This window comes from Trachymyrmex cornetzi, unplaced genomic scaffold (genome assembly GCF_001594075.2).
Source record: "Trachymyrmex cornetzi isolate Tcor2-1 unplaced genomic scaffold, Tcor1.1 scaffold237, whole genome shotgun sequence".
Classification (NCBI taxonomy): Eukaryota; Metazoa; Arthropoda; class Insecta; order Hymenoptera; family Formicidae; genus Trachymyrmex; species Trachymyrmex cornetzi.
This window is the reverse complement of record NW_017297029.1, coordinates 236,699-257,837: the sequence shown is the minus strand read 5'-3', so window position 1 is coordinate 257,837 and position 21,139 is coordinate 236,699. Positions and strand designations below refer to the sequence as shown.

General features: G+C 31.9%; 3 protein-coding genes across 5 annotated transcripts in view; 2 read left to right on the top strand and 1 right to left on the bottom strand.

The window, feature by feature from the left end:
- The first annotated feature begins 2,230 nt into the window (after positions 1-2,230).
- LOC108761025 (protein dispatched) lies at positions 2,231-6,493 on the top strand. Of its 2 annotated transcripts, XM_018507339.1 has the most exons (10): positions 2,231-2,368; positions 2,450-2,578; positions 2,741-3,421; positions 3,511-3,898; positions 3,988-4,189; positions 4,294-4,681; positions 4,753-5,328; positions 5,441-5,741; positions 5,813-6,113; positions 6,238-6,493. In XM_018507339.1, the coding sequence occupies exons 1-10, from the start codon at positions 2,231-2,233 to the stop codon at positions 6,470-6,472; spliced, it is 3,339 nt and encodes a 1,112-aa protein (XP_018362841.1). In that variant the 3' UTR covers positions 6,473-6,493. The 2 variants fall into 2 exon arrangements, with proteins under 2 accessions (XP_018362841.1, XP_018362842.1); XM_018507340.1 differs by lacking the exon at positions 2,231-2,368 and having other exon boundaries at positions 2,517-2,576; positions 2,725-3,421.
- Positions 6,494-8,248: 1,755 nt separating this feature from the next.
- Positions 8,249-10,607, top strand: LOC108761033 (Bardet-Biedl syndrome 1). 2 transcript variants are annotated; one of them, XM_018507351.1, is made up of 7 exons: positions 8,249-8,419; positions 8,667-8,876; positions 8,989-9,284; positions 9,368-9,617; positions 9,697-9,876; positions 9,956-10,272; positions 10,378-10,607. In XM_018507351.1, the coding sequence occupies exons 1-7, from the start codon at positions 8,273-8,275 to the stop codon at positions 10,580-10,582; spliced, it is 1,605 nt and encodes a 534-aa protein (XP_018362853.1). In that variant the 5' UTR covers positions 8,249-8,272; the 3' UTR covers positions 10,583-10,607. The 2 variants fall into 2 exon arrangements, with proteins under 2 accessions (XP_018362853.1, XP_018362851.1); XM_018507349.1 differs by having other exon boundaries at positions 9,956-10,607.
- An 867-nt stretch (positions 10,608-11,474) lies between these two features.
- The window catches only part of LOC108761061 (neurotrimin), a 78,781-nt gene continuing 69,116 nt past the window's right edge, over positions 11,475-21,139 (bottom strand). Inside the window, exons 2-10 of the mRNA XM_018507397.1 lie at positions 16,486-16,689; positions 15,765-16,132; positions 15,429-15,585; positions 15,040-15,330; positions 14,598-14,704; positions 14,318-14,507; positions 12,980-13,006; positions 12,778-12,892; positions 11,475-12,692 (exon numbers count right to left, since the gene is read on the bottom strand). Coding sequence (XP_018362899.1) covers positions 12,810-12,892; positions 12,980-13,006; positions 14,318-14,507; positions 14,598-14,704; positions 15,040-15,330; positions 15,429-15,585; positions 15,765-16,132; positions 16,486-16,689 — 1,427 coding nt within the window. The 3' untranslated portion in view covers positions 11,475-12,692; positions 12,778-12,809. The remainder of the gene's footprint in view (positions 12,693-12,777; positions 12,893-12,979; positions 13,007-14,317; positions 14,508-14,597; positions 14,705-15,039; positions 15,331-15,428; positions 15,586-15,764; positions 16,133-16,485; positions 16,690-21,139) is intronic.

The following is a 21,139-nucleotide window of genomic DNA, read 5'->3' as shown; positions in this document are numbered from 1 at the left end:
TGGTGGGTGTGGGAGAAGCGTCAGGTGCGTTCTTCTCTGGTGCACGTGTTTACTAGTTGGACAGGTCGGACTATACTTAAGTCTGTTCGGAAAGAAATTTTCAAGCTATTACGGACGTGACAAAGGAAAGATTCTGATTAAAGTTGATTCGTTTATACACCATGCATTATGCTTTATGCAAAAGTCTGTGTCGCGGCCTTAAACAAGGACAATGGATGCATCATGCGCATCATGCACAATACGGAACGCACCTATACAAAGGAAAGATTCTGATTAAAGTTGATTCGTTTATACACCATGCATTATGCTTTATGCAAAAGTCTGTGTCGCGGCCTTAAACAAGGACAATGGATGCATCATGCGCATCATGCACGATACGGAACGCACCTATAAGCGGGGAGCACAGATTCTTGCATAACGCATAACACGTAATGCATAAAAAAATGTACCAATCGAAGTCCTTCATTTTCTTCCTTTCTATGAAATAAAGGACTCTGATTGGTTCAATTTCTTATGCCTCATGTGTTATGCGTTATGCAAGAATCTGTGCTCGCCGCTATAGTTTCATAACATCGATGTTATAACTTCGACGTAATGCGGGGTCTACATAGGTCTACATAGAAGTCGTAGCAGTCGTAGGGTCTTAAGTCGTAGAAAATTGACCAATCATATAGCGTATTCGATTACTGACTCGACCCGACTCCGAGTCAACAGTCTGTTCTTTTTAGCTGCATTTCTTACACGTAATTTAGCTCTTCTTTTGCAGCTAAACAGAACAGACTATTGACTCGGAGTCGGGTCGAGTCAGTAAATCGAATACGCTAATAGTCGATTATTCTTCTCATATTCTACTGTGATTGGTTAATTTTCTACGACTTAAATAGCGTTTTCGGCCCGATCGGATTTGCACCAACCTGGGTTGGATTAATGGCGTTTTGCGCTCTCCTATTGGTAGAGCGTGTGATATCAACCAATAGGAAAGATTAATCCAACCCAGGTTGGTGCAAACCCGGTCGGGCCGAAAACGCTATAAGATTCTACGACTGCTACGACTTCTATTGTAGACCCCGCTTAAGGTTCCGCGCACAAAGATGGTCACAACTGAGTCGTAGTCGTAAGTCGTTGTCGTAGATCAACGCACAAGGATTTTACGTATGTCGTTTACGTATATCCTATTGCGTCAGTTGACGCAAACAACTGGCGCAATAGGATATACGTAAACGACATACGTAAAATCCTTGTGCGTTGACCTACGACAACGACTTACGACTACGACTCAGTTGCTACCATCTTTGTGCGCGGACCCTAAAGCGTGCCGTGTGGTGCCGTGTAAACGTAGTATATGTTTACACGATCGTCGAAATTAATAATTCAATACAAAGTTACTAGTTTAGTACTCGTATCAAGTGCACGATGTAAACTAAGCCATTATTTTTATACTGCATTTAACGAATTGTTATTATTTTTAATTAATCTCAAGCATTTAATCTTTCATATTAATGTCTGTCAAAATAACCCAGCAAAGCAAGGCAGAGCAAAGCAGAGCTCCGAATCGGGATGCTGTTCATGCTGTTGTCGCTGATTGTCGGTTGTCGCCGCGCATGTGTGAGAAAAGCGTCTCGTCCAGCGTCCAGCAGCAGCGGGTCGTACCATTTGTCACTGTAATGTAAACACGTGTTGTTATTCCGAGTAAAATGCACAATGCGATTTCTCCGCGTGGAATATTAACGAGATAATCATAAGTACAACATATTCGACTTGAATTGATTAATGACATGATATAATAAAAAGAAGCATCTACAAATTCTAATAATTTGGTTTATTCGCGTATGTTGAAATTCACTACATTCGTATGGTCGTTTCTACATTCGCGACTCGGACATTAAAATTTACTCCGATGCTTTTAAAATTAAACTCTGAACGTGAACTGTAATAGAAATAAAGGAATCAACAAAATTGTTCGACTAAAACCATTTGGTATCCTCCTGCGGAGGTATTTGAATAAAATGAGACGAACATAATTATGTGATGCAAGACTTGCCTTTGTCATAGAAGGGTATTTTAATACTATCACAAATTCTTCAACGAACTGTATACGAATGATACATGACGACTATTAATCGTGTGTGTATTGATGGTTTTTCATCTACACACATCTAAAGATATTTATTTAAAATAGATATTTAAAAAAGTTATATATAATACAAAAATAAGAAAAATCTTTGTAAAAATGAAAGCATCCTGGTATCCTCGCATAATTGCTCATCATCCATATATTATTTTACTGGTCATTTTTATATTCTCTTTAGTATGTCTAATTATTCCGCTTACAACTGAAAAGTTTCCAGATTTTACGGATCCTCAAATGGTATGTAGGAGCACTTTCTTGTAAGAGTAAAAGAAAAATTCTGTACAATTGATATATTTCAAATATATATTTATACTGTAGGGTTTTGAAGCAAGAGGTACAGTTTTAGCGCAAAGACTGACAGCTTGGAATCACTTAATAGAAGCTACAAAAGGAAGAGGAGAACTTACTGATAATCCTTTAGAATATTATCAATACTTACGTCAACAGGTATGGATAATAAAATTTTTTTTTAACTGTTCTATAGTCTTACTTTTTTTTATCACTTTAAATAATACTTTTATCCATAATCAGGTAGCTGAATTTAGAAATATTAGTACATGTAAAATAATTAGTAAAACGTATTATTAGATTTTTAACTTGATTTTTCAGTCTAATATGCAAAATCGTAGTTTATCTACTCAGGGTATTCTTATAAAAAAACCAAAAAGTAAAAATAAACAAATGGGAAAGAAACATGAAACAATGTTAAATAATACAGACTATAAAGAAGCCAGCGAAGAAGACAAAGATACATGGGAAGAATTACTAGAATTGAGAGATACACATAATGCAGATATAGAGGATGACAAGACTCAAGATCATCTTGATAGTGATAATTTTTTCTGTAATTTACCAACTTCTTCGTATGCTCGTGTCGTGATCGCTGTAGATTCAGAGGAAAAAAATTTAAATTTGTGGTCTATGGAGGGTGTATTAGCTCAGTGTCACATTGATGGTGTACTTCGTGGAAACGTTCACTTTCCATCTTTGTGCCAAACACAAATCAATCGCAATGATGCGGCAGATCATAAATGTTGTAGAAGTTGGTCACCAGCTAACTATGTGGCACTTTTATCCAATCGCAGTTCTTGTTTGGGAGTAACAGAAAATGATCTGAGCAGAGTAAAAACACTTTTGCAACAATGCGCTTATTATTATCATAATCGTCAGTTGACGCCTAACTGTGCAGAAGACTTCAATTGCCAAAAACATGTGCCAAACGAATGCTACGTGAGAAATGCGGCTTATCATTTACTACACTATCTTTTAGACGTTAATTTTATTCCGAGTGTAAGAGTCCATTGATCATAACTTACTTTAATATTGTTTTAACAGATAAATATTTAATTTGATATTGAATATTAATTGGATTGTTACAGAAAACGGATCCCAACAGCAAACAAAATTCAACATTGCATTCTGCGATGCTATTTCTTCCAATTGCGGCAAGCTCTGCGACTTTAGATTTTTATAAAGCAATAGATAATAATGATTTAATGTACGGAAACTTTCGTGTTCAAGGCATTCAACTTGGTCTAAAAAGTACACTATTTGATCGCGATATATTGTCTGATTCGAGTCTGGTACTCGCCGGTTTTATCTTTGTTATATTTTGTATCTGGGCATATACTGGCTCTATAATATTGACTATAGCAACATTTTTCGCAGTAGTATTTAGCCTTGGCATTTCATATGCAATTTATACTGTTATTTTATATATTAAATTTTTTCCATTTATGAATTTATTGGCCATTGTTGTAGCCGTAGGTAAGTATTTTATTATATCAAAATAATCATAAGTAAAATCTACATAAAAATGCTATAAATACAATGTTATAACAAATTTTTTTCTACAGGTATTGGAGCAGATGACGCATTTATTTACTGTAAGGTATGGGAATCTAAGAAAGAACAAAAACTTTCAAATGACGGATTAGTACAGTTGGTACAAGAAACAATGAAACATGCTTTTCCAGCTATGTTTGTTACATCTCTTACTACAGCAGTAGCTTTTTTTGCATCAATTGTTAGTAATGTGACTGCCATCAATTGCTTCAGGTACTAATTTTATTGTAGAGCTAATTTATATATAGAACATTTTTCTGTTCCATACTTAAATGATCTTGACTACTATATATACATGTATAATAAATTTTGTATAGTTTATTTGCAGGCATGACAGTCATTGCAAATTTTTTCTTGATGATTACGTGGTTACCTGCATGTGTGATTGTATCAGAGCATTGTAAATTATCCACTCTATCGCCTGTCAACTTTATTACCAGAAGGATTATTCGCCCTTTACGATCTTTGGGAGACAAAGTGACAGTAGGATTTACCACCTTTCTTACTGGATTAGTGCTTCGATTACGTTGGTTTTGGTTATTAAGTTTGGCATTCATGGCATCAGCGTGTTGCAGTGTTGTCTTCCATTATCCGGGTTTGCAACTGCCAGATTATATGGATTTTCAATTATTCCATGATACACATCCGTTTGAACAATATGATCTAGTATATTCACGGAGATTTTGGTTTGAACGATATGAAATGGTGCTTATTTTACTTATTTTTGAATATATTTGCATCATAAATATATATAATAATGTACTTGATTCGTACAGGTTGGCGGAGATGCTGAAGTTTTACCATTAAGGTTTGTTTGGGGCATAAATCCAGTTGATAATGGTGATTACCTTGATCCTCGTAAACGAGGAATACCTGATTGGGATGATACTTTTGATGTTTCTCATCCAAAATCTCAAATATGGCTTGAACAATTTTGCCGAAATTTACGGAGTCAACCTTTTTACCGTAGTACTACGGGACCTTTATTATCCAATTGCTTTATTGAACCATTACGTGTATGGATGAAGAGACATTGTAAGGATCCTGTCGATCCTCAGATTGAGTATGTACCATGTTGCAAGAGCAATAAATTTCCCTACAAACCAAGCGTTCTGCAACAATGTGCAGCTGAAGCTAGCGATAGAATATATCACACTCCTCATTTGTGGTTTCGGACTGGTCCAATTTCTGCAGGTCCAAAATTTGTTAAAGAACCATTATTGTCCGCGCAGGCATCAAACGATACGTTTCCGATTAAAGTAACACCAAAGATTAAAGCGCTTATTGTCGAATATGATAGCACATATGCATATAGTCTCTCGTTTGGAAATATGGATAAATTTTTTAATGAAGCAAGTATTACTTGTTTGGTATTAGAAATTATAACGACATGAATTGATAATATTTGTAAAAGTATAAATCCTTGAAGTAAAGTTTAATTGAACTTCTTGAATTTAAACACAGGTTGAAAATTGGATGCAGAATCAATTACGAACTGCACCTCGAGGGATGCGACGCGGATGGTTTATCAGCCATCTAGAATTTTACGAGCTCCAGCGTACACTATATCATGGAACCTTATATGCGATGGGAGTATCGCTAACTTTGGCTCTAATAGTATTAGCACTGGTGACCTTAAATCCTCTTATTAGCCTGTATGCAATTCTAGCTATTGGTGCTGTAATAATTGTAACCGTGGCAATACTTATTCTTCTTGGGTGGAAACTTAATATTTTAGAAAGCGTTGCAATCACTACAGCAATAGGTAAATAAAAGTCAAAAGATGAGTTTAAACTATTTGTGAAATTAATATTTCTGGACATTTTATTTTATTAGGACTTGCTGTGGACTTTAGCTTGCATTACGCTGTGAGTTATAAATCATGCGTCTCTGAGAAGAAAATAGACAGAGTAAAAGAGGCACTACAACAAATGGGTGGTCCTACTCTTATGGCAGCAATTACAAGCGGTGCTGCGGGCGCTTTAATGTTACCTTCTCATGTACTAGCATATATACAAATCGGTCTTTTTTTAGTGCTTGTAATGGGAGTAAGTTGGATATATGCAACGTTATTTTTGTGTCCAATGTTAGCAGTTATAGGACCGTCTTCACAATTTGCTCAGTTTGAATATCCCAGGTAATCAATTTTTATTATATAATATGCAAGTTTATAATACATTAAAAATACATTTTAAAATAAAGCAATTGGATATTACAAGATATAAATTAATCAACGCGATTATAACTTGAATTTTTTACAGACTGAAAATATTATCAATTTGTTTTCGTAAATATGATGATGGCGGTGTAGTTAAAACCGACAAGGATAACAATCGAGCGAGGAAAGCTTATAAAGGACGGGGAATGCTTTCGGAATCAACTCTAAGCACTTCTAGCTCCGTATGTCAATTTCATTGCAGTGAATTGGAAACTCTTGCTGCAAGGCCTCCATCTCCGTCATTGCCACCATCTCCATTATCAACATTACTTCGTTAAAATAATCACTATTTAATTAGAAATTATATGCCATTTTCTAGGAATCTCAATTTGCTATTTTTTTTATCAATTTTGTATTTTTTAAATTGTATGTAAAATAATCATTTTTGTATGTTATTCTATGCATTGGTGTGATATCATATATTTAATGTGACTGTTGGCTGTGTTCAAATAGCTTTAAGGTCATTACTCAAACATGTGGTCCTATTGTTTGTTACATATATCTACAGTACATACATACAATACGCATATATACAGTCAAACACATACACACACACAGACACATATACACAGAGGGCTTCCTAATTAGTACAGATATATGTACGTATAGGTGCAATCAAGAGCATCTATATCAATTTGGTACGCTCATACTCGGCAGTTAATCTAATATTTAAGAAGAATATCTTTTATATAGTTTATTTATATATAGTTAATAGCATAGCACATCTACTTTATTCTGTGAACAAACAGAAAAAGCTAAATAAGAAAAAGGTAAATCGTATATCCTAAAGACTGTGAAGCGCACTGAACAGTATTAATGCTCTTAAATGTGCATACGTACAATATTTATGGCTATGGAGAATTAAATGTTAACTTAAACTAATAATAGGTATAATATTAACATCTTTTGTATATTCCATAAGTTTCAGTTATCAATTTGTGAAAACGTGTTATATGGCATGAGTGTAACTAATATGACAAATAATGTTGTTTACATGGATTTGAAATTTTGATGGCGATCGACACGTTTTTTTCATTAAAATGTATTCATGAATAGTATCAGTATTATATGAAAATTAACAATGCAAATATAATTACAAATGTATTATTTTTCATTAGATATTCATCGATTATTTGTCATAATTTATATGAAAATAGCAACAATAAAATAATTTTATATGAAATATACATTTTATTCCAATAAAATATTATTTTGTATTACAAAAATTTGTACAGCTTTTTTATACATTCTGCAATAAAAAATTCTTTATTTTACATATTTAAATAAGATATAATTCAAAATAAAATATTCCTTATAAATATTACAATTTTTAAAATGTATATTTAAATTTCTTTATCTCATATGATTAGAAAAAAGCTACACATACTAAAAAAATTAATTTTAATAATGTGTTTTATATTTCTTGATCTTTTCGCGATATAATTCAATATAATTATAGATTTTTTTTCCTTTGGCTTTACGTACTTTTCCGCAATTTCTAGGGAATTTCAAAAAACTTATTTTGATTGCTTTTTGTGAAAAGGGCAGCCAACCTAAATCTAAAGGATTTTTTTAATTTCTAGGGAATTTCTGACACGGTTAAATTTCCCGCTTTCGAGCCATTTGTCAAAAGATTTCTATGGAAACAAATATACAAAGCACATGGTATTTTGTCATATAAATGTAATTTTTAATGCATGTGTTCCCAATTATGGAATGTCAGTTTATCAGATTATAAAATTGCCAGTTATATAATTGATAAAATATGTAAAAAGTTAAAGTCTTTTTCGATTCGAAATGTGCAATATGTATATAGTTATGTTACAGATGTCATAAATAAGAAAACTCTGATATGTTTAGTAATTAAACTGTAAATAAGTTTGCTATTTATATAGAAACAGAATTGACAAAAGTTTGTAATTATGCACGGTTTAAGGTAAAAAACTTTTTTATTGATTGTGTGTGTGTGTTTGTGTGTGTATAAAAATACCAACATCACTTTTTTAGTGCTTATTATATACTTATTTTTATCGGATTTTCTTCTCAGAGCTGATCATAAATCTCTTGGAGGACTTGGGATGAGTCGCTGGTTGGAAGCACTTTGGGAACCAAGTGCTGGTTTATTTTCTTTGCCAGGTGGACTTGATATGTTAGATATAAGCGGTGATGGAGATGCTAGACTTATTTGTGCTGATCTAGGACCAGTTGGAAGCGATTCAACAAAGGTATAGTTACAACAAGAAAATAATACAATATAGAGACATGTACAAATATATTTTTAAATTATGTAGTTTAATAGTACTATAATAGAATAATTATAAAAATTAGGGTTTTATATAGAAAAAACAAATAAAGAAAAGTTCATTTTAGTTAGAATTAGCAAATAATATGGAAACATTTATTCCTTTTCATGAATAATTTATACAATTTTTTATTTTATTTATTTATGAAATATATTACTCTTATGTTTAGATACGAGTGTATAAAGGAGGTGATCAGATAACTGAGCATAACATGATAGAACCACCCTGCGGAATAGTCGGTTTTTATACGGAAAATGGAGAACCTCGATCATCCGTAGTTGCTGTAGGAGCTGGAGCTAGTGTATATATTTTCAAAAATATGAGACCATTCTTCAAATATTGTCTGCCACATATTGATGCTCATCCAAAAGAACGAGAAGTACTTATACTTTATTGGTACAGAAATAAATAATAATACAGGATTATTTCATGTATGATATTTCTAGTCTGAGTATATAGTACATATTGTGACATTCAATAATTTAACGCAGATTTGGCATAAATGTGGGTTGGATGAAGAATTAAATGTGTTGACTCTTGCGGATGATTTGGAATTATTACTGAAAGAACTTGGCGCAGCATTTCTCTCTCCTCGTACTTTAAAATTTCTCTCTTTAGATAATAACTTGCGCTTGAGTTTTGCAGAACAATACAGACGGATACCACTTGTTAAAGCTAATGCCTTAACGGCAATTGCGATTATTCGTAGAGACTCGTGGAATGATCCTGCTAGTAGTTGTCTGATATTAGGGACCGAGGCTGGTGAAGTTCTCGTCTTGGATTCTAGGTATTCTTTTTGTATAATTAAGAAAAAATTTATTAAAATATTTTATATATATTCTGTATATATATTATTTAATTGCCATACAGAGCTTTTTCAGTTATGGATAAGCATATATTGGAGTGGCCACCAGCAGCATTTGCCAGCTGCGGCTTATGGACGGGTGATGGTAGCATAATAATTATTGGAAGAGATGGAAAAATAGGAACAATTAGGAGAGGAAGTTCTGTAAAACTTTGGGAAACGTTACCCGCACCTGCGGTAGCTATTGCCGTTCTTACTTCTCAAGGAGCAGCAGTAGCTGTTATGGATGGTACTTTAGTGGGATTTTCAAAAACAGTACGCTTGGACAAAGAATTTTAATTTAATGTTGAAAACTTTATGTTAAATTTCTTTCTGATATATAAATTTCTTATAGGGAATAAAATTATGGCATATCAATATTCCCGGTATAATGTTAGATCTAGTTAGCTTACCAGTACCGCAAAATGGGCTGTCTTTGTTAGCTGTAAGTACAGTAGGCTATGGAATTCGCATTTACGATGGAAAACATCATGTTGATACTGTGAAAATTATGGAACCTGTATCCGCTCTTAAGGTATTCCTAAATCAACATTTATATATATTTAAAAAGTGGCAAAATATAAATATATATCTTTTTTTTTTTACGAATGCAGTACGGACGAATGGGACAAGAGGAACGGACAATAGCTATGGTCACTGTTGGGGGTGGTTTATGCATGAAAATCCTAAAGCGCACTGCTGATTTTAATACGAATAATTCAATATCGAATTCATCGTCGAGTAACACATCGAAGTTCTCGATACCGAAGAAAACGCGATTATTTGTCGATCAAACGATAAGAGAGAGAGCCGAGGCAAAGAAGATTCATAACACATTTCAGCAAGGCTTTCTTCGCTTACGTTTGACAACGGCCAAACAAGCATCCGAACATTTAAGTGAAAACCAAGCACTAGGATCTAATCCTATCACGTTAGAAACAAATGTTCTTGGTCTAGGTCCCAATTACATGATTCGTATTATAGTAACAAATATTTCTGAAGATTTATCTTCAACAGAATTGTATATTCTCTGCAGAGCTGAGGACACCGATGTGAATCCTCGTATGATAGATTTGCCCTTGCTACCAAGTGCTGTGCCTATACCACTAGCTATTAATGCAAACTTGAAAAGTCAAATATCAGGGAAAGTTAAAATATTACTTTGCAAGAAATCAAATCCGAAACCTTTGGTTATTACGACTGTAATATTGCCAGCCGCCGAGGAAGATTTTGAAATCTAAAGAATTATTTAAATTGTAATTGAAAGCCAAGTACAAATATGAAATAAATCGTATTGTAATTAAACATGAATTTTATCTTATAGATGTAAAATAAATCGAATATTATTGTTGTATTGTACAATTTATAAAGTATAATAAATATACGATAAATAATTTATAATAGTATAAACATTTTTACATTTTACACTATTTCTCCAAGGATTGTATCAATAATTTATAATAAAATTCGCAGGATGTTTTCATTTACTTTTTGTTTATTATGTATCTGCAGGTATAATCTTATGAATTAATATATTTTTCGATTTTCTTGATTGTACATGTTACATTGATTAAGGCAACAAGAAGCTATTCATATGCACATCAGGTGTTGTGTATTAATATATTGTTTTATAAGCATCCTGACTAACAACTTTTCTTATATATATATTGTCGACATGTTTTAAAATAAACGTTCAAGTCTACACATATAAGATAAAATTGTGTAACTAAAATTTAAAATACGTACATTATGTATTTTTACAATTTCAAGCCTGATTAATTTGTATAAATGAGTTTCGTTGTTATCAAATTTACTAAATTTACAAAATTTTAAATAATTAATAATGAAACAGACTGATGATAACAAAGATTTAATTTTTATATGTTGCAACTTTCCCATAGCCATTTTCGCTTCTAAAAATAAATCATATATGTTGAGAAAAATTATGGGTATAAAGAATCTTTAAAGTAGCGTAATGAAATTCGATGGAATAAAATAAGTACAGTATAAAATCGTGCTTTAATAAGCATTTATAACTTTCATAATGATTAAAAATTTTGTATTTTCCAATAACATGTTATTAGAAAATACATAAATAATTATTATTTACGATTTAAAAATACAAGTTGCTTTGTCTAAGAATATTAAAATTATACACAGACCTATTATTTTTAAATAATATTTTATGTACTTTAGAAAGAATATGGCTGTTTTTCTTCATGTATTAATGTTATTCATATCTATGACAAGCACATCGGCCGTTTCTAAAATGGGCAGTTTCTTATACAATATTATAGTTACTTATACAATTATAGTTACTGCGTATAACATTAATTATAAATCAATATAACAACGTATCAGTGTTAAAAGCTAGCAAACTATTTTGGAAAACACTAAATAGAACGTCATTCTCTCCTATACTCGCTCCAATCACATTCGTTACTCGCGCATCACATTGTACATATTCGAGAAACATAGGAGTAAATAAAAAAGAAAGATTTGCTTCCATTGGGAGCAAACATACGAGAACGTGGACGTAATGTTAATGAATAATTCTTGTATGAACGATAATCTCAGTATGAATGCTTCCAACTTTATATTCTTTGTCGACTCGGTTATACACGTATTATCGCAATAGTATATACGATTCTATAATATTTACTTCTCTTTTATTACATTATTTTAGGTACATGTTCTTTCCACATGTGCACAGTGGACGACAGATCAGATTCTATACATGATTTTTCGGAAGTAGTAGACCCGTGTACATGGCACCAAGCGACTTCTTTGAACACGTTTCTAATAATCTTAAGCATACAAAAATAAATTATAATAATATGATTGTGTGTCTCTGTGAGCTTACGCATGTATAGTGAATACTATATTATGTGTACACATACACACGTATACATGGACGTATGCGCGTACGCATATGTATTCATATATACGTGTGTATGAGATATATATATGATATATAAATTATGTATATATTTTAAAGTATAATATCTCTCTTAATAATTATTCGTGATTTTACGGTACAATTAAAATGCTCATTTTTTTCCTTTACAATGCGTCTTAATGGAACACCTAGGTAAGTTGTAAATCAATATTAATCACGAAATTTCGACTATGTAAAATGTATATTAATGTGTTTCGATAATGCCCGCCACATGTTTGAAAATATTTTATTAAATATATATGTACATAAAATAAAATATATCCTGATAGAGAAAGGGAATTTGCACTAAAAATATATATGTTCGCTATTAGCGCTATGTCTCCCCTAAGTGTTCCTACACTAATAAATCCACCATAGCGTTTGCTAGTGTTGCTTTGGCTGCAGCAAATTACCTGTGTCATAAATAAATCATTTAAGTCACTTAATGAATTTATCGTAAGCTTTTATCGTTTGTTCATAAATTTACGTCATACTCACCTACATACTTTAGTAGAGATTTAAGTAAAGAGTTACAGACTTGTGAAGGCACAAGATAAAACGACTAGGATCAACGCTAAAAACGTTCCGGGGGATCGTACAGTTGCCGAATTTCCTGTAAATAAATAGGAAATTAAGAACTGATGATAAAAACGATCATTTAAAATAATTAATGTTCTATTTGAAAAAATGGTATTCGTACCTTTTAATGCTAAATCAGGAGGATAATCTAAAAAAAAAAAATAAGAAAACGAGAAATATTAAAACGAAGTTTTAATATTTATAATCTGTTACATTATTTATATGTATTAATAGGGGAGACCGGGGCTGTTTGTCGTACGGGGTTGATTGTCAAAATGCTTCCCAGTGAGAAATGACAATGAAATCGATGTCAAATTGACCTCGATTCGACGTCAATTCGATGATTTCGACATCGAATCGACATCGATTCCATTGTTATTTCTTACTGGGTTATAACTCAAACAAGACATGGCAGGAAAATCTCTTCTTTTGACTGTAGATAGCTGATATAATATTAATTTGTTGTGTAAAATGGTTTGCACCACAAGCATTGTATATATTATTTATAGCGATTTTTGAGAAAATGTAGTTGGTGAGTAAATTTTTATAATCACCTATTTTATTGTCTGACAAGTCTTTGGCATTATTAATCGTAATATTCCTGTATTCGTAGAAAATGACATATCTTAGAAGATCTTTGGTACGATTAAGTAATCATTATTCTGACTAAGTTTGTAAATATATTCTCTTTTACTAAAAATTGCTATGTGGGGTAGATTGACCAAAATGAGACGAGATTAGATGACAATTAATTTTAATATCTTTAGAGGACACATTTTCAGAGAATATACTTACAAATATATTATATTTCATATAGATATATATTTTTTCATTTTTCATATATAAACTATGATACAAAAACAAATTACGTATTTTATGATTAAAATAACTATTTTATTTGTATTAATACTATAATTACTATTATTTCTCAAAATATAAAACTGATATTAAAATAAAAATTGTGTTTTTTATATTTGTTGTCCACATAACAAATATGCTACTGCCAATCCTAGAACGTGTGACAATCAACCCAGAACACGGGGTTGGTTGTCATATTTTCGCAGTATTATTTAAAATTAAATAACTTATTTTTATGATATGATGAATTCACGAGTAATATTTTTTTAATACCTAAAGGATGTAGGTATATTGTAACGTATATAATATTTCAAAATCAGGCATCCACTTTTTTCTAAAAATCAATAATCAAAAACTGTGACAATTGGCCCCGGTCTCACCTACTTTAAATTGTTTAATTATATATCTAATTAATTTATTAATCAAATCACTATACGCTTGATTAATAAGTCTTCTTATAGATAGTTCTTCAATCTTTTATTCGAATTAACGTCTATTTATAATAAAATAATGCACAAATCACGAAAATTATTTTTATACACTCAAAAAATATAGATATAAAACATACATACAAAAATTTATATAAGATTAATATACGCACCACCACTAAATGTATGCGGTTCTGAATCCAAAGACCATCCAAATTCATTTCTAGCCTTTAGGATCGCCTCGTAAGATCCAGGCAGAAGTTCTGGAATTGGACATTCTACGATATATTGATTTCCTTTACCGTCTTTGACTTCAGGCTCAATGAAGTTCCATTCCGGGTCACCCTTGCGACGATATTGTACCTGTAAGTAAAAAAATTGTATTTTAGATCATATTTTTTACTTCATAAGTTCTAATAAGAAGCATATATTCTTGATATATATTGTATTTACCTTATATTCGCTGATCGGCGAATAACTTTCCAAATGCCACTTCAGAATAATTCCTGCATCATCATCAGTCATTTTGGCACCAGATATCTTCGCTTGCGAAGGTACACCTAAAATATATTTTGCAAATGAAAATCTGTTTACCTATCTAAATTCTGTATCAGCTCACAAAAGTTAAATAAAATATATCACTTGAATATTTTCCTGATATATTAATCTTACAGAGAAATGTCAATCTTATATGCAATGTATATGTATTTAAATATACACAATCTAAATTTCTTGCAGTGAAATCTCGCTCCAAAAAAGTGAAAATACAACACTTCTTGAAAAAGAGTGACTTTTTTTTCAAAGGTGATTGTATTTTCACTCTCTTGGAGTGAGATTTCACTGCAAGAAATTTATAATGCATATTTATATAACTTTATGTAATAGTATATCATACCTGTTAAGATAATAGATCTAATGACATGACCAATGGCATTATCTGCACGACACTTGTACTCGCCAAAATCCTGTGTCGAAGGATGCAAGATTTTTAAAATGTGCTTAGTCTTGTTACTATTCGGTATTATCCTATGAAACATCATTATCGATCCTTTCTTCTGCGTAAGTAATTTGTCGTCTTTATACCACATTACAAGTGCCACGGGATGGGCGCTCACGATGCACGTAATTTCCGAATCTACACCTGTACCGCTGTAGACTATTCTCTCTACCTCAATCTTAGGTTTGTCTGCCGCGAAAGCGAACGTGTTAATCGCTAACATCAATATGCTTATGCAAAACAGACTGAAGCCATGCCGGCCAAATAAGAATGAGCAATTAACTTACAATTCACAACAACGTTGATCGCTTCCATCGCCGGCGTCTCTGAACCATCTTCAGCGAGGCATTGATACAGACCGCTATGAGACTCATTCACTTTCTTTATCGTGATGTAATTTCCGTCCAAGATCACGTCGGGATCGTAACCGTCCACCTTCTTGTTCTAAAATTAAAAAAACCCGGAATCAACTTTGCTTTCCATGTTAAAACCTTGCCTATAATATCTTTAGCGTCTGTCATAATTATTACGAATATTGCAATACTTTTACAGTGTGATAGGAAAACAGCGTGATAGGAGTGATGACGTTAGGATTATCAATGATATTTTTAATGACGTTTCACCTCAATGAACCACTTGATCTCGGGCGGCGGCTGTATGTCGGTCTCGCAACCGAGCGTGATATTATGGCCTTGGTTCACTTCGACCTTCTTCGAGGGCCTCACGCGTATAATCCCTTTGTGCGAGTACTGCGGCGGCGTAGATTCTTGACGTGGATTTTCATCAACCAACAGACGGTGAGTCAAATCTATGGAGTGAGGATTTTGCAGAATACTGCATTTGTAATTGTTGGAGCTATCCTCGACCGTCGCATTGTAGATCACTAGGCTGTTATTCGGCAATCGTACGATTCTCTTGTCGTCCTCAGTGTATTTCTGCGATTCGAAGTACAGATATTTATCGTCCTTCAACCACACGACCACATAATTGTCTGAAATAATCCGTGATAAACTTATTAAAGAAGACGGGAGATAATAAATTACATACAGAGAATTAATTAAAGTTTTTTATTTTATTTCATTTTTTCTTATAAATATTTCCCTTGTTATAAAAAAGTTTAACGAAATACTAAACAATTTTTAATGTTAAAAAACAATTTTGGAAAAATAGAGAGACGCTTTTAAAACGTATCGTACGTCATGTTCGTTAGTAAATAATAAAAGACTCCTGTCCAGTAAGAAATGATAATAGAATCAATATCGAATCGACGTCGAATTTGATAATTTTGACGTCGATTTAATATCGATTCCATTGTCATTTCTGACTGGATGTTGTTTTACAAACCTGTATGGATCACTTGACAAGGCAGTATAACGGTGTCCCCAGCTTTTACACGAACACTTATTGGATGTGATAAGATTTGCGGAGGCATCTCGGCGGTGCCGATATTGTCAGCCTCTTCGTCTTCATCTTCCTCATTATCATCATCGAAAGGAGTATCATCCTCGTAATTCAGGTCCTCCGTACTCTTGGTCGGTTTACATAAGCCTATAATTAATGAGTACTATATTACCTAAGTGGCCTTCACAAGCACAGAAAATCGTAATTTCTAATTCAATAAACTTTCATTAAGTTATTTAAGTATGCTTCGTAATTTTAACTCATTATGTATACGTTTTTATTAGTACCCATTAAGTGTATACGAGGGTCGTTAAGGAGATTGTAAGGGCATAAAACACATATATTAATATTTTCGCTTTAAACAAACTACATACATGTGAAAGTTGTGTTCATAACATTTTATTGAGCAACACATTTTTATAGGTTATTTATTTTATTTGTTATTAGTTTTATCGTTATAAACAAAAATTGTTAAAATAAAAAAAAATAAGAAAAATCTAAATATTTCTATATAAATATATTAAGTACTAAACATGACTTATGCAAAGTTTCATTGAGATTCACTATTAGTTTATAACAAATAACAAATTTTATTTATTTACTGAACAATTAATGTCTGCATCTCAAGATAACTTTACAAAAATATTGTTGAATTCCTAGAGTATTTATATTAAAAAATTGAGATTTTTATCATTATTTTATAATACATTTTCATATATTTATATTAGAGTACAAATTTAAAAAATATTACTACTTATTTAAATAACTTTTGATCCACAGATGGTCAATTGTTTCTATTTTTTTTTGTATTATTATTAAATGAAATTTAGAATAGTCTGTAATTTTTTCAAGTAGTTCTTAACATATTGCATTTGCCTTACAACCTCCTTAATATCCAGCGTGTTTTTTTAATGGATTATATAGTTCAAAAAATATTTAAAAATTCATGTAGTTTTTTCAACTATTATAGATGGAAGATTTATACATAATTTTACAAATCTATTTGTTTAAATATTTTATTTTTGCAAATATATAAATCAAAATGCGAGTGTGATAGTAATATGTTAAACAATTTGTAACTTTTGAACAAATCAATAAAATCTAATCATTAAAATCTAATCAATAAATCTAATCATTAAAAATGGAAAATAAAGTTTAAGGTACTATTTTAATAAAAAAATGCCAACAAATTTTTCAAATTTAAATGCTTAAGTGCGGAACATGAAGTCTTACAATTTTGAAACTTATAAAAATAAGCGTTCGTAGAAAAAATTGATTCTTAACCGTAAAAAATTCATTTTTTGTTCAAAATCTATAATCTTATACACTTTCGTAAATAAAAAAATACATATAGAACAACTAATATTGCAAGAGAACGAAGAAATCGTAACACCTTTTCCGCAGATCAATTTGCATTTTTATTTTAAGATAACACAAATAAAAATTTATTTTTGTTATACATATACAGGGTGTCTCAGAAAATGTGACCGAAACACAGTGGGGACATAGATTGGATCAAGGGGAACGAAACAGTTTTATACCATTTTGCAGTTGACGCAATATTTAACGAGATATTAACGTTTAAAGATAGGCCTAAATAAGAATTAAAAAATTTGTTAAAATTGCTAGTCAATTTAACTCGTGATATTACTGCGGTAGTTTAGTAGAGTTAGCGTTTCAAGACCGGAAATTTTTCGGCGCGCGTTTCTGTGGGACTACATACGTAGTATATAAATTCACATAAGAATCATACAAGCATTAAGATCCAGCTAGACCGTGTAAGACTTTGATTTTCTATAGTTTGTGTTATCACATGTACGGTCCTATAATATATTATATTAAGAATTAAAGTATTCGCCTATCTTTAAACGTTAATATCTCGTTAAATATTGCGTCAACTGCAAAATGGTACAAAACTGTTTTGTTCCCCTTGATCCAATCTATGTCCCCACTGTGTTTCGGTCACATTTTCTGAGACACCCTGTATATGTGTTTTATTTATATAAATAATCCAGAAAGAAAAAAAAATCATTTTACTTATTTGTTATAATACAAATATGCGTTGCGTGTAAACGGGAGTTATTTGCGTCCGCGTTCGATTTTGAACATCCGCTGTTCAGTGAGAAAATGACGCCTTTCGCGAGAAAATTGCCGAGTTTTCACAGGCGCTTTCCCCACAAACTTTTTAAAAGCAGAACGCGTCCATACTCACTTGTTTTAAAAATCGCCTGGATACACACACACAAATGACCCCCCGTTTACACGGTGAGGGTTAAAATATAACAAGAAGAAATTTTATCGATAAAATTTAATCCTGAAAAATTATCGGTTTGTTGATGTAATAGATCCAACAAAGAATTTTCCATAAAATTATGTCAATAATAATGGAAAAATTTTGAAGAATCTCTCTCTCTCTCTCCCTTTCTCGTGTATTATAGCTAGACTGCGGAAGTTTATGCAAAATACTTAACTGAATGTTTTGCATAAAATGCATATTTTGCAATTTTGTAAATTTACAGATGGCAATCTCAATCTTTTTAATTCACCTTTTAATAACTCTTTAACGAACAACGATTGACTGCTAAAACTGTCCGATAGTTAATATTCAGTTAAGTATTTTGCATAAAGTTCCGCAGTCTAATTATAGCTATACACTGAAAAAAATTCACGAAATTTGAATAACTATTTGTTTAGATAGTGCCATTTACTTACAGTAAATAAACAGTAATTTATTATCTGTAAGAACAAATGGTACTATCTAAACAAAAATATTTATTCAAATTTCGTAAATTTTTTTTTCAGTGTACAAGAGGGTATTAGGAGTATTAAAGTGAAATTAATCTTATTTCTCCGAAGTGTCAATTCGATCGCTAAAACCGTTAATTCGCTGGACCGCGAATGCCGGTGGTTGCCCTATAACTCGTTCGCTGACAATCGGATCGTCCATCGAAACCGCAAACCATATATCGTGTCCGAAATGGACACGAGGAATGGTGCGCCGGTTGAAATTAGATTTCTGATACACGATTGAACAAGCTTGATTTCAGGAAGGATGAAGCATAAACGAGCAAACACGATTTTCCAACAATATTTCCCTCAGTATCATCCCTTGTTCAGCAATGATATTGCCGACTTCTCGTCAGTGATGCGAAGAAGAAATCGCGATTAAACCAGCCGAAGAAAGCTCTTTGCGTGTCCACTATCAGTTTACCTCGTTTTTTCACAGGTCATGATGTTTCTATATCAAGGCATATACGTTGTCCAATTTTAACCAATGTAAACCACGCCCTATGTATGAGGAAAAAATGGGTCGAACCTGACTCACAATCAGGTGAGCCGATTGTAAGTCGCATAAATGGTAAGAAGTATCCGGCAATTACGCGAATTAAGATCGTTAGATCGTCGCCCGTCGTGATTGGAATCGATTAGTAAGTGCTGTAGTAAAGTAAAATATGGTAAATTGTGTATGAATTATATTAGAATATTATTAAATTTTGTTAAATTTTTTATCTCACCTTCTATTCATATTTCTCTCTCTATTAAATTTATAAAATAAATCTTTAAATTATATTGTTAAAGATAAACTGACAAAAAGTACATCAAGTTGCATTCGCATTCTTTAAAGCTTCAATAGAATAAAAACAATATTGCAAAAAGTGAAATAAATATAATATGTGTACAATAAAAGGTGTATAATTCCAATTATACACATCAATTAATAGGCACAACAGTGGAAAGTGTATTTAATAATAAATGTACCCGACATTCAAGCATTTTTGTGAAAAATCTTGAACTGTTTATATTGTACATACTTATTTCTCTTTGTATTTTGATATTGAAAAATAGTTGTATATTTTACCTCAGAAAAATGAATATGAAAGATGTGCAGCGATTACGCGGGAAGAAGTCCATGAATCTAGATTAATGGCTGACTACTACATGCCAGCACCCCTGTGCTCCAGTTAGATTGCAGTTCCTATCCCCATAAATCCACCCCGGATTCCCTTAGCAAAGACTATGTCTATACACGTGAATAGGCGCCACGATGTCCCATTGCTCAATCTATGCGTAGCTCCATAGGCATCCACGCACTCTTTCAGTCGGTCTAATGTTGTGGAACATCGCGTTCATAGTTTATATTCACTTTGTGATGCGCATCAACGAATATGTATGTCACTCGTGATGTGTCTACCTACTTTATTTTCAAAAAAATCTCGCAATGGTCATTCGTAAAATCATTCTCTATTCATTCAATTCATTGCGCTGTATATTTATCTATCTGCATGTATATCATACATTCCTTTCATTTTAATAAAATATAGAAAATCGCATATTTTATCTAATATAAATATACGAAAAATATATTAATCATAACATAAATTGAAACAAATATAAATTTTTGTTACTGAAAATCAGGCTTTTATTTTACTAAAATTGTTATACGTTTACTTTAGCAGTTAATTGTGATTTTGAAATGTTTGTTAAACTCATTGAGATTCTCAATAAACTGTAACTTTGTTCGTAATATAATACATGTCATAAACTTTAGTTTGTTTGTCTTCAAATTGACCGCTATGTTACTTGTTTAGCAATCATT

Coding starts and splice junctions, on each gene's coding strand:
- LOC108761025 (XM_018507339.1), top strand. CDS start 2,231: ATGAAAGCATCCTGGTATCCTCGCATAATTGCTCATCATCCATATATT. Junction 3,899..3,987: donor GGCCATTGTTGTAGCCGTAG/GTAAGTATTTTA, acceptor TTTTTTCTACAG/GTATTGGAGCAGATGACGCA. Junction 4,190..4,293: donor ACTGCCATCAATTGCTTCAG/GTACTAATTTTA, acceptor AATTTTGTATAG/TTTATTTGCAGGCATGACAG.
- LOC108761033 (XM_018507349.1), top strand. CDS start 8,273: ATGAGTCGCTGGTTGGAAGCACTTTGGGAACCAAGTGCTGGTTTATTT. Junction 8,420..8,666: donor TTGGAAGCGATTCAACAAAG/GTATAGTTACAA, acceptor TCTTATGTTTAG/ATACGAGTGTATAAAGGAGG. Junction 9,618..9,696: donor TAGTGGGATTTTCAAAAACA/GTACGCTTGGAC, acceptor AATTTCTTATAG/GGAATAAAATTATGGCATAT.